The sequence below is a fragment of the Peromyscus californicus genome, unplaced genomic scaffold (assembly GCF_007827085.1).
Source record: "Peromyscus californicus insignis strain IS unplaced genomic scaffold, ASM782708v3 Scaffold_7__1_contigs__length_154581171, whole genome shotgun sequence".
NCBI classification, from domain to species: domain Eukaryota; kingdom Metazoa; phylum Chordata; class Mammalia; order Rodentia; family Cricetidae; genus Peromyscus; species Peromyscus californicus.
Genome location: NW_026294595.1, coordinates 114767309 through 114781237, shown reverse-complemented (window position 1 = coordinate 114781237; position 13929 = coordinate 114767309). Strand labels below are relative to the sequence as shown.

General features: G+C 37.7%; 1 protein-coding gene across 12 annotated transcripts in view; it reads left to right on the top strand.

The window, feature by feature from the left end:
- Tasp1 (taspase 1) overlaps positions 1 to 13929 on the top strand; it is a 257060-nt gene that overhangs the window by 32623 nt on the left and 210508 nt on the right. For 11 of the 12 annotated variants that reach the window (XR_008214930.1, XR_008214931.1, XM_052723398.1 and 8 more), the window contains one exon: positions 12451 to 12571. The exons of the other annotated variant lie outside the window; for it this stretch is intronic. Coding sequence is in view for 9 of the 11 variants with exons in the window: in XM_052723398.1 (XP_052579358.1) it covers positions 12451 to 12571 (121 nt within the window). In the remaining 2 variants the exon portion in view is untranslated. The remainder of the gene's footprint in view (positions 1 to 12450; positions 12572 to 13929) is intronic. 12 annotated transcript variants of the gene reach the window in all.

Below are 13929 nucleotides of genomic sequence, written 5' to 3'. Positions count from 1 at the left end.
GCTCTGCCTCCTGAGTGCTAGGATTAAAGGTGTGCGCCACCATTCTTTTTTTGTTTTTGTTTGAGACAGGGTTTCTCTGTGTAGCTTTGCTCTGTAGACCTCTCGCTCTGTAGACCAGGCTGGCCTCGAACTCACAAAGATCTGCCTGCCTCTGCCTCCCAAGTGCTGGGATTAAAGGCGTGCGCCACCACCGCCCGGCCAAAGTTTTTCTAAAATAAACAAAGTATCTGTAAAATTCCTAAGTCTCTTAACTATTGGTAAAATCAAATCAAAACAAAACAAAGCAAAAAAACAAAAAAAAACAAAAAAAAAAACAAGTTAAATACTTTCTTACTCCAAAAGGGAAAAATCAAGGCACATGAACAATCAAATAAAAATAAAACCAAACTTCTACAGTGAAAATCTCACTGTTAGGCTCTGGGACCCCCTCATGATCCTCTGGGCTCCAAAGGGCTTCATTTCTCCAACTCTGCCATCTGCAGCACACACAGTTTATCTCTTAGGCTGAGTAAGGCCAGTTCCACTTCACAGCTGCTGCTGTCCCTGGTGGTGGTCCCCTAGTACTGGCATCTCCAAAATGCTGAGGTGTCTGCAACTAGGGTAAACTTGTACAGGACCTTTTCCTGGGCTCTCTTCGGGGACTCTGACTTTGCCACCTAGTACCAAGCCTTTCATGAGCCTTCAGTCTTGGGCCTTCTACTTCATCTGAGTTTGTATCTTCACCAATGGCCTCTCATCAAAGATTCCAGCCCTGCTGCACAGTGCCAAGCTTCAGCTGCTCTTTATGTCTTCAAAACCAGAACCACTTTGGAAACTCTTCACATTACCAAGTTCGGTTGCCAGCACAAGCTACAGCCTTGGCTCCTGATGGACCACAGCTTCTGTGTGCTGACTCTGTGGAAATACTCCCAAAGATTTCAGTGATGCTGGTCTCTTCTTAAGTAAAGCTGACTCTTCAACCCTAGCCGACCAGTGTCAGTTGCCCTAGTGAAGCAGAGGTTTCACTTTTAAAGGTTTAAGTCTCTTAATGATAGCTGACCAGAACCACCCAATCATAAAACTCAAAATATCAAACAGCCCCAATAAAGTCTTTAAGGGATTCCCAAAACTTCCCTCTGAAACTTCATAAGCGGAGCTTCAATTCTTGCACTGCTCTCAGCATTTTTATCTTCCAAGTTCTCACAGCAGCCCATTAAGCTCTGAACACTCAATGATTTCCCAGTCCAAAGTTCTAAAATCCTTCTACTATCCTTAAACATGACCAAGTCTATCATAGTAATACCCCACTTCTGGTACCAATTTTGTCTTAATTGGGCTTTCTATTTCTGTGATAAAACACTGTGACCAAAAGCATACAGTTCCACATCACAGTCCATTATCAAAGGAAGTCAGCAGGAACTCAAACAGAGCAGGAACCTGGAGGCATAGACTATGAAGGACAGGACTGCTGCTCACTGGCTTGCTTCCCATGGCCTGTTGTAGCTTGCTTTCTTATAGGACCACCAGCCCATATGGGTTATTGGCCATAGTGAGCTAGGCTCTCACATCAATCATCAATCAAGAAAAATGGCCTTTGTTTTTTAATGTGCGTGTGTGCTGTGTATGTGTGTGTGTGTGTGTGTGTGTGTGTGTGCGCGCGCGTGTGTGCGTGTGCATGCTGAGTGCTGAGTGCCAAGTGCTTGTACATACATGTGGAGATCAGAATGCAACCTCAGGTGTTTTCCTCTAATGCTCTACACTTTATGTTTTGAGACAGGGTCTGTCACTTACTCTGGCTCACTGAGGATAGAGGATCTTAGTCTCTGCATGATAGATTTGAAGGGCAAATGTGGCAAGTTATGCTACACTTGGCTTCATTTTGTGGCATCAAAGATTTACTTTTAATTATGTGTGTCTATATGTTCATGTGAGTGCAGGTGTCCATGGCTGTGATTCACCTAATATGATTTCTGGTAGTTGAACTCAGGTCCTCTGGAAGAGTACTATGTGCCATCTTTCCAGCCTCCACATCTTTTTTTCTTTTCTTTTCTTTTCTTTTTTTTTTAATGTGGGTGCTGAGGATCTGAACTTCTGTCTTAATGCTTGTGCAGCGAGCACTTTATCCCTTGAACCATCTCCCCAATCCTAGAATACTGCCCTTTGATTTTAAGTTTTTGTGTGTCTAAAACAAACAACACCAAAAAAACAGGTAGTGGTGCATTCCTTTAATTCCTTCACTTGGGAGGCAGAGACAAGCAGATCTCTGTGAGTTCGAGGCCAGCCTGGTCTGCATAGTGAGTTCTAGGACAGCCAGAACTGCATAGTGAGACCCTATCTTTAAAAAAAAAAAAAGTTTTTCTGTGTCTCTTAAATTCAGTCTTAATTCAGAATCTGGGAAAGAATGAAGAAATGCAGCACATAATTTTTAAGGTCTCAAGAACATCATATAAATCTTGCTTCAAAATTGTGCAAAACACTGTTCAAAAATTTCCTGTTATTTCCATGTCTGTCTTCTGTCTAGTTTTTATGAGAACTTCAATGAAGGATCATATGTCACTATAGAAAACAACTTTAAATTGTGAACTTCCTGGTTGACAAAAGTTCTTTGGTCATTTCTACTGCTAAGGAGTATTTATTGGCAATAATTTTCTCTTCATATCTAGGCTCTTGCATGATCTGTACATTTCCTGACAGTTCATAGCATCCTATTTCTTGGCACAGGGCATCAACACTATATAGTGTACTAAGCTTCTTACAGAATTCAGAGTGGGAAATACATTTATACTTCTCTCTTCTGGCATATATGTAGAAGTCAACGACATTTTGTGGTAGGCTAGAAATCTTTTTAATAAAAGCAAATATAGTTAGTAGAGGATTAAAAAGTTAGCTCCCCCATTCTCAGTATGACTATGTGATGAAAGAACGATGGTGTAAATACTATAATTCCATGATCTGGTAAGTTCTATTTGAGTGATATTTCCATATTATTGTCAACATGGTTAAAAGGTATAATGACTTAGGTTGAAGGGAAGTATAAGTGGCTGCCAAATCTGGCAATGTTGGGGAAATAGCTGTATTTGTCTTTTTATTGTACCTCATGTGGAAAGAACAGTTTCAGGTACTGTGTGTGCTAACTTCTTTCTGGACATCATAATGAATCCAACTAAAACATTTTAAAACTATTTCAGATGTGCAAGTCTGGAAGCCAGTATTTTAGTTTAAAGATTTCTGTTGTGTTTGACAAGTAACTCTTTGTACTGTTGCTGTATGGCTTTCAGTTAAAAAATTGGAAAAAACTGCCATGATGTCATTTTTCTGCATAATTATATTGTGTTTATTTGAAAATTAGGCAGATTAATAATGAAGAGGTAAGTATAATGATTTTTGTTAAAATATGACTATATTTTTGACAGACTATGCCAGATTAACAAATGTTCTAAGGAACAAATATCAGCATTTATTCCAGTTTTTCTGACATTTTCAAAAGATTTTACATAGTTTAGGATCATAAGAGTTTTCCTAGTGCATATGCTGTTGTTTCCAGCCAAAGTATGTTGTCTTTTGTATAGTTGGACTATTTTAACAAATGAACTGTCACTAATATTAAACCTTAGTATTCACAAAGTGTGATGCAAACAAATGTTCTCTCAACTTATATCCAGGACCTCTAAGATATTACTTTAACACATGTTTAAGTAAGCACTCTAACTATTTGGCTGGATACAATTCCGGGCTGTCTAGTTGAGTAATTTCCTCAGGCATTCCAACTTTGATCAACCACAGCAAGAACTCTTAGCATGTCTGTAAAGCAGCCAGGGCATCTGCAAGTATGTCCTGAGAAAGAGAGGGAACAGAGAACGCCAAAGGGAAAGACTATTCTGTCTTTAGGAGTTATGGAATGAAGATGGAAAGTTTTCTTATTTTGTTAGGGACCCTTCTCAACAATTGTTTCTCTTCTTTCAAAGTATGCTGTGATTAGTATTAATGAATGAAAAAGACTTCAGTTGGGCCTAATAAAAATGTTTTTGGCTAACTCTGGTGACTTATCAAAATTCATTAATTTTTAAAGAGCTATGTACTCTTTAAAATTGTAATAGTTTGCTAACATTTCAAACTCACTTAGTATGTACCTTAGTAAACTGTGTCTTCATTATTTCTAATTGGCTAGGTTTTTTTTTTGTAGGATTTTTGTTATAACTGAATATTCATGAATATCTTAAAAAACAGAATAACTGAGAACAGGCATCATAGGACTTCCTCAGGTGTCTTTTTTACATGCAATAAAGCTATTTGCTCCTCTGACCTTGTTTTCTGTAGTCCTGTAATAATAGATAGGCATTAATTAGTTCCAGTTCTTCAGTTTTTTGTTCTGTTCCTCCCCCCTCCCTTTGGTGCTGGGGACTAAACTCTATCACTGAACTATATCCCCACCTTAGTTCGTTTCAGTTCTGAAAATCTTGCATTTGGGTTCAGTTTGTATTAACATTTATGGGAAGTTCATATTCTTCTTGTGACTTCCATGTGTAGATTTATGTCATTGCCTACCTTCTCAATTATTTGTCATGGAAAGGAAGGTTAACACAGTTAAATAAAATTTATTGAAAGTAAAAGTTTTGTCATATTTTTACTTAATGTTTGTTTAGAATTGAACAAAGGACAGTAAAATTTGCAGACTTACACCCATAAAGTCTACCTCCTGTATCCTAAATAATATGCAGAGAAATGGTAAATTGGCAAGCTGAAGAGAAGATGGGGGGCAAGTCCCAGGTTCACTGACTGATGTTTGTGTAGGAGTATAAGCAGACATCCGAGTTGATCACTGTATTAGCCTTTTCCCATTGTAATGAAGTAGCAGAAGCTGAACTTCTTAGAGAAAGTAGTGAACTCAAGTATTTGGAAGTTCAGTAGTATGGTACTTACTGCTCTTGCAGAAGACCCATATTGGGTTCCTATCACCATCATGACAGCTTATAACACCTGTAACTGCAGATCAAGGGGATCTGATGTCCCCTTTTTGCCTCCATGGGCATTACATGCACATACATACACATAGAGCAATCATACACATTAAATAAATCTTTAAAAATGTGAAACTTGTTGTCAACATTTAAATCTTCAGAGAATCATATAAAATATGGATTTATAACTTCTATTTAAAAAAAGAAAATGGAAATCTTGCCAAATGGAGTGTGGCTTTTTCAGGGCTACAGTCTGCCAGAGCTGAAAGACAGCTGGCTCTTGAGTTTAGAGCTTTTGAGTGTGGCTAACACTATTTCACTTTAAGGTATAGCTGAAAATAATGAAAATAATCTTGGATTAAAATGTCAAGTTTACCTTGTTATAAGGGCTAAGAAAATGAATTGATAGTTTGATAGTAGTTCAGTGCTCTTAGGGGCTGAAAATTGTTTTAAAAAGAATTTCTATCAAAACTTAAGTAGCTTATTACTTTTGAAATGAATTCTAAATCAAACTAATAACTTTTCAAAAACCCCAGTTGCAGCAGCTTGAACCATTACCCAAACGTATCTCCATAGAGTTTTGAAGCTGCAGCTAAAACAGATCGAAGTATTTGGAGCTCCAGATAAGCTTGAACTAAATTCTTGATTCACTTGGAGTCTCCAGTAAAGTACTGTGCTGAGTGTTTGTGGTGAAAAATGTACCATGAGTCCAAACATGTTGCCTTCATTTCCATCTTTGTTTTGCTAACCTCTAAAGAATATTTAGCTTCCCACCATTTATCCTATCTTTATTCCATTACTCAATAGAAAACATGTTAGTACTTCATACAATATTTGTGATTATTGTATGTAAACTATGTCACTAATGATTGCCTAGAAAACTTTTATGTTACCTACCGGTCATTCTCATTTCAGTCTTTGTTCTGATTCACATCTTTCTCCACTGTAGGGTGAATCTTGCTACCTTAGTGATCACCTTTGCAGTGTTTCATAGTTGTTGTGTGGCTGTTTACTTCTTATTTCCTGTGTGCTAATGTTGATAGACTACAAATTTCCTTAAAATGGGATTCACAGAGAGAGTGAATGAAGTGAAGCAGCTTAGGGAATCATTGAAATGAGTTTCTCAAAGTGAGGACATGGTCCAGCTACCCATGTGTAGTGGCTTATTAAGAAGAAAAAAAAAACATTAGATTTAACTCATATGTTTCAAATGAGACTCTTTGGAGGTGGGAGAATTGAGAATTTCACTTAACGATTCTTTTATTTTGAGCAGACAGACTGATTGGATCCACAGTTGTAACAGTCTTAAAAAACTTCAGTTGTTTTATTCTAAGAAATTTGCATTGTGGTTTTAGAGCTGTTTATTGAGTATAGTATATATGCTAGAAAGTAAGCATGTTTATTGTTTATGGATAACTGGTAATTTTTCATAGTGAACATAGCCCCGTGTCTGTAGCACCTGGACCAGGAAACACAACGTTTCTGCCCCTCTAGAAGGTCTCAGGGACACTAGGGTAAAAATATTTTGTCAGTTATAAAACTTGACATATGTAGAATCATTGAATATATGTACTTTTGTATCTCCTTTTGTATGTTTAATCCAGGTGGAAGTCATATGACAGTTTGAAAAACTAATATCAGTATGTTCACAGTGCTTTGTAGACCATTTTCTATCTTGTTCCAAATATTTTTATTTCTGTAAAAAATCCTCATACACCTTAGGCAGTTATTCTTTATTTGCTTGTCTTCTATCAGATGGCGACTCATGATCTGTTGTTTCTCTCTATGGATGTATCTGTTCTGGATAATTCATATAATTTATATCATACCTTTTGTGCTCCCCCCCCTCCCCACTTAAGTTCAACTCCTTTGAGGCACTTCCATATTGCAGCATTGGTCAGTACTCCATTCCTCTTTCTGGAGGCCTAGTCAGTATTGTTCTTGTGCATACTACAGCACTTTTATCCATTCATCCACTGATGACTGTGGGGCTGTTTCTACCTATAGGCTATTGTAGATACCCTTGCTGTGAATAGCCCTGCAAAAATATTGAATACTTGATTTTAGTTTCTTTGTATATTCACCTATAGGTAGACTTTCTGGGTCACATGTTAATTGTATGTTGAACTTTTTGTGGATCTATTAAGCTGTTTTCCATAATTACAGAGTGAACCATTTATCATTGCAGTAATAATGTATGAGAATTGCTTTGCATCCATGTTATTATGTTTTTTTCTTTTTTTCCCTTTGTCACTAAGGCTGTTCTTGTGGATGAGAATTGTGTCTTAGTTAGGGTTTCTATTCCTGTAAAGAGACACCTTGAGCACGGCAAGTCTTATAAAGGAAAACATTTAATTGGAGAGGTTTAGTCCATTGTTGTCATGTCAGGAAGCAAGGTAGCACGCAGACAGACATGGTGCTGGAGAAGGATCTGAGAGTTATTACATCTTGATCCAAAGGCAACAGGAAGTGAACTGAGATACTGGGTGTGGCTTGAGCATATATGAGACCTCAAAGGCCACCTCCACAGTGACACACTTCCTCCAACAAAGCCACACCTCCTAATCCACTTTCTATGAGCTTATGGGGACTAATTATATTCAAACTACTACAGTACCTTATCATTATTTCTTTATTTCCCTATAGAAATGATATTCAGCCTATTTTTATGTGTTTGTAGGCCATTTGTATGTTTCTGGGGAAAAATACCTGTTGATGTCACTTCATGTCTTTTACCCATTTAAAATTTTTCTTTTCTGATCATTCACAGTTGTGGAAGAGCTGTATATATTCTGGTTATTAGATTACTTAAAAATTTAAATTACCTTTTTCTTTATTTTGTGTGTTGGGACACATGTGCCATGGCATCTATAGGTCAGAGGACTGCTTGTGGGAGACAGTTCTCTCCTTACACCCTGTGGATCCAGTGATTGAACTCTGGTTGTCAGACATGATGTCAGACATCTTTACCCGCTGAGCCATCTTGCCGGCTCTTGGATATTGGATTATATTGTAAATTTAAGTCTGAAATAAGTCAGAAGAAACAAAATAAAAACTAAGCTATGGACACCTTTGTGGTTTGCTTGTCTCTCCTGTTTAGCTTTCTGACCATGACCTATCTTCTATTTGGATTTGTAGTTTTATATTCACTATTGTCTAATATGCCATCCAATTTATTGTTAGTCTACATAGCCATGATTTCTGAATCTTTGTAGTTGCAGATCAAAAACATTCCAACTAAAATTTGCATGTGTACTAACTAAGTGTAGCTTTTCTTGTCATTCCTTAAATGGTACACTGTAACAACTATATTATATTAGTTATGTAGCCAAATTGGCTTTGAACTCATGGAGATTTTTCTGCCTCACCTTCCTAAGTGCTAAGATTGTAGGCCTGGGCCATTATGCTTGACATTATTTTTGAGAAAGTTCACTGTGTAACCCAGTCTTGACTTTTTTCTTCCTCTTTTCTATATATATATTTAAAGTGTTTGAGTATTTGCCTGCATGTGCACATGTGCATGACTGGTGCCCTCGGAGGCTAGAAGATGGTTGTCAGGGACAAGGACAGAATCTCTAATTAGTGGAAAAATACAGACACCCCCCCCCCCCCCCCCCCAGACAGGGAACTAGATCATCTTACAGTCAGGTTGCCTAGCAACAGGGCATTGAGTCAGAGCCCTTGACCCTTTCACCCTGTAAACATCCTATACAAACATCCTGTTAGCTTGCCCCACCTTATGCAGATGACAGCTTCTTGCTCCGCCCACCCTGCAGGAACCCTCCTGGAGAAAAATAAAGTTGCACCTTGATCAGAATCTTAACTTGGGTGCTAGGAACTCAACCCAGGTCCTCTGCAAGAGCATCAATTTCTCTTAATTGCTGAGCTTTTTCTCCAGCCCTCTCAGTCTGGCTTTGAATATGTGTGTCCCTCCTATCTCAGCCTTCTGAGTATTTCAAGCAGGAGCCAACAAGTCTAACAAATATGTGTTATTCAAGGTTCATAAGCTTTTTCTTTTTCTTAATAATACTAGGTGATACTGGGGATTGAACCCAAGACCTCATGCATGCTAGGCAAATATTTTACCACTGAACTACATCTTCAGTCTCAATGCCACTTTATATAAGGGTTTAGTGTGGTGGGGGTGTTCTGAAACTTATCCTCTTCAGATACCAGAGGACATCTGTATTTCATTCCGTTCCTTGCTCTGCCAACTTCTTCTCTTTCTTGGTACTGGATATGGAACACAGTGCCTTGACAGTGTTAAGCGTATGCTCTGCTACTGAAGGCATCTGCCTCCTATAGCTGGAATTGAGGCTACTTGTTGGGAAGAATATATTCTGTTTTGTGTATTGCTATAAACCCTATGATTTATCTCACTATTTAGCAAACTTGGGTCAAAAAGCCAAATGAGCTTTCTCCCTATTTTTGATGGTCTGTAAACTTGTAATGGTTTTTAGTTTTTAAGATGATTGAAACGAAATCAAAAGGATACTGATATTTCATGATACTAGAAAATTATATGAGATTCAAATTTCAGGGTACAAAATGCAACTTCTTTGGGACGAAGCCATGCTCACTTATTTGTGTATTTTTCTGGCTGCTTTTGTACCTCAGTGGCAGAGTTGAGTAGCTGAAGCATTGTGTGGTCCACAAGTCTGAATCATTTAATATATCTGGCCCTTTACAGGAAAAAAACTGCCTGGCAGTAGGTATCCAATAAATATTTGTTGAATGAATGAATCCTAACCTATACTACTACAAAGGAATTTAAATAGGGAAGCTTTCAATTATTTAGTTCTTGGAAATTTGAGCTTAAGTGGTTGTTAAATATGTCCGTGTCCGTGTCCGTGTGTGTGTGTGTGTGTGTGTGTGTGTGTGTGTGTGTGTGTGTGTGTTGGTATTTTTTTTTGTCAGTGACTCAGTTTCATTAGCCACCGTTCATCCTGTAGGATGAACCATGAACCAATAAGGAAATACTAGAGAGTTAATAATTCTTGGAACAGTCTTGGCTAAGATAGGCATACTGCATATTTTTTTTTAAGTTTTTGTCCGTCCCCCTGCCCCCTCTCTTGGGATGGGTTCTGATTATGTAGCACAGGCTCGTCTGAGACTGCATTTTTCTCATTTTAATTTGAAAAAAGCTATGATGGAAAATACACCCTATTTTTATTACTTTTTTTTTCTATCCTGGGATCAAATTCAGGGTCATGCACACACACTAGGTAAATTCTATGCCACTGAGCTATATTTACATACCCTATTACTCTTAGAAAGATTCATGAATGTTTGTTTTAAGACTGTGTCCCACTTGTTACTTTAAGATGAATAAAACTACTTGGCTGTCAATGGAGGCAGTAATTAGAAGAATTTCAATGGAATACTTAATTATGTATGGGTAAAAATTATATATTCCCCCATGTTTCATTAATTTTAAACTGTGCTTTTTGAATTTACACTTGAGATAGAGTGTGAACACTAATGTATTAGTGATCTATCAATGGACATTTGACATACTTTAACAGGAATATTGGTGATTGGACAGATAGGACCATTTTATATAAAATAATTTTATATTGTACTAGTTTGGTTTTCATATATTTGAAAACTTAATTGTATCTGTAAGAGTTGTTTATAGAGGTTACATAATAAATCCCTCAAGGTACAGTAAACCCCGTAGCTGGGCAAACTCTTTATTTTGTGCTTTTATCAAAAGACTAAGTAGTGGGTAGTGCAGCTTTTAGTTTCGAGTGAAAAAGTAGTGTTGCAGCTTTTTGCCTTGGCTGGATGCTGCCTGCTTTTGCTGCAGGAAAAGCTGCTCTGTCATGGTGGTAGAGTAGAGCCTGGCTTGCCACTTCTTTCTTCCTTTCCTTCAAAGGGACATTGCTAGTTGAAGTCTTTTTTTTTTTTTTCCTGGAATTTCTCTGTAGGAATGTCACATAAGAATTAGTGTCTAGCTGGCTTACGGGGTGATAGTTCACAATAATTATTATTCTACTTTACCTGGTTATGATCAACTGCTATTTAGTCATTCTATAAATATTTACCATGTGTGAATGAAACATTGCTTTAGACTCTGGGATACAACACTTAAAAAGACAAAAGGGCTTATGCTCTGTGGGACGAATTAATAACAAAAATTAAGATGTAAGCTGAGTGTGGTGATGCATACTGTCTTAGTTAAGTTTGTCTTAGATAGGGTTACTATTGCTGTGATGAAACACCATGACCAAAGCAACTTGGGGAGGAAAGGGGTTATTTGGCTTGTACTTCCTTATCTGTTCATCACTGAAGGAAGTCAGGACAGGAACTCAAACATGACAGGTACTTGGAGGCAGGAGCTGATGCAGAGACCACAGAAGGGTGCTACTCACTGACTTGGTCCCTATAGCTTGGTTATCCTGCTTTCTCCCAGGACCAGCTACTCCGGAATGGCGCCACCTACAACAGGCTGGGCTCTCCCCCCATTAATTACTAGTTAAGAAAATGCCTAAAGGCTTGTCTACAGCCCTATCTTATGGTGACATTTTCTCAACTGAGGCTCCCTCCTTTCCTATGACTGGGGTTAATAGTCGCGAACCACCATGTTAGTGCTAGGCATCTAACCTGAGTATTCTGCAAGAGGAACAAGTGTTCTTAACCACTGAGTCACCACTCCAGATTCCCTAAACTTATTTTCATTATGGCCCTATTTTAACATTTTCTCACCCTTTGGAGACACGGTCTCATGTAGCTCCAGCTACATGCCCTAACAACCCATTGTTTTGTACAGGTAACTCATGCTAAAAAGATCATGTTTTCTTTTCATTTTTTTTTTTTTAAAAAAAGATATGTTACTTGATTCTTTCTTAAAAATTTAGTTGCTCTTTATTTCTTTTCCTCGCCTACTTGTCTTGCTACAATTGTCTTACATGTTTTTGAATAAGAAGTAGCGAGAATGGATATTCCTGTTGTGTTTGGACTTCAGGGAAAATTATTCAGTCTTTCCCCTTTTCCCCATTTTTCAGTGTTAGCTTTGGACTTTTTGTAGATTTCCTTTATCATGGCAAGGATGTTGTTTTCTGTTTCTAGCTTTCTTAGTGTTTTTTGTTTGTTTTTTGTTTTGTTCTCATGAAAGAGTGTTGTAGTTTGTTAAGTACTTTTTCCCTAATGTCTCTTGACATGATTATTTTATTAACATGGGGTATTTTGATTTTTTTTTTCAGATATTAAACCAGCCTTACCTTCCTGCCATCCTTCTTGTTCATGATATAAACACTTGTTCATATTCTGCTGGACTTGGTTTGCTTTTGTTTCTTTGATGATTTTGATGTTAGCATCTATAAAGTATAAAGTATATTGGCCTCTAATTTTCTCATAATATTTTTGTCCTTTGTCATCAGAGAAGTACTGATATTGCATGAGTCTTAGAAAGTGTTCTCTTACCTTCTAGGTTTTAGAGGGTTTATGAAGGATTGACATTAATTCTTTTTTTTACGACTAATATTATTTAAATTCATTTTTTGTTTTTTAGGATTCTCCTTTTACAAATGCAGGAATGGGATCTAATCTAAATCTCTTAGGAGAAATTGAGTGTGATGCCAGCATAATGGATGGAAAATCCTTAAATTTTGGAGCAGTTGGAGCACTGAGTGGTATGTGGCATTATGATATAGTCCTCTTATTTGAAAAACTGAGTCTGTTACCATTCCATACCTTCTGAAGACTTATTCCCATATTTTTTTTGTTTTGTTTTGTTTTGTTTTTTTTTTTTGAGACAGGGTTTCTCTGTGTAGCTTTGCGTCTTTCCTGGGACTCACTTGGTAGTCCAGGCTGGCCTCGAACTCACAGAGATCCGCCTGGCTCTGCTTCCCGAGTGCTGGGATTAAAGGCGTGCGCCACCACCGCCCGGCTATTCCCATATTTTTAATCATTTTTGTTTAGAAGAATGCTGAAACAATTATTATTCCTCCTTTACTAAATTAAGAGCATAAAATCTTAGGTATAAACAGTTTTAAAGAAAGCCTCCAATACTAGGAATGTAGCTTAGTTGGTAGATTATTTTCCTACTGTGAACAAGGTCCTCACTCTGAATTCTGACACTGAAAAACAACAACAACAACAAAAAAGCAAACATAACAGAGTTAAACAGAGAAGTCTATGGCCAAGTTTGGTTAGAAGTACACTCCTCTTCTCTAGTCCTAAAAGAGATTATGGACACTTAACACTAGTTCAGAATATTCTATTAACTTTGCAATTTGAAATATATTTATATTAACATTAATACATTTAGGAGATATAAATAAAATTTACTTTCAATTCCAGAAAACTCTCCTTTCTATCCCTCTTCTCCCCCTGGTTATTAACCAAGAAATAAATCAGGTCCTCAGCTTTGTATAACAAGCGTGTTTTCCTGCTGAGCCATCTCATTGGCCCACACACATATATTTAATGAAACACAGTTCCCTCCTTTTCTTTTTTCCCCCTCTCCCTCTCTTCCTTCTCTCTTTCCTGTTCTTCCTTTGTTTAAAGCAGTCTAATTATATAGCTCAGGCTGCCCTTGAGCTTCGCACCCAGGCTGGATTAATTTCTTGATACCCCTGCAGTAGCCTTTCACTGTTAGAATTTTAGGTTTGCAGCACTCTGACCATTGCTGGAAGTTTTTCGGTTTAAATCAGAGTCTTGTGGCTGTCTTTTTTTTTTTTTTTTTGGTTTTTTCGAGACAGTGTTTCTCTGTGTAGCTTTGGAGCCTTTCTTGGAACTCACTCTATAGCCCAGGCTGGCCTCGAATTTACAGAGATCCGCCTGCCTCTGCCTCCCGAGTGCTGGGATTAAAGGCGTGCACCATCACTGCCCGGTCTGAAATTTTATCCTGTTGCAAATGTGCTATACCATTAGGCCAATTTATTCTTTTTCTTGGGGCACTTTCTTTTTTCTTTTTTGGAGCTGAGGACCGAACCCAGGGCCTTGCACTTGCTAGGCAAGCACTCTACCACTGAACTAAATCCCCAAC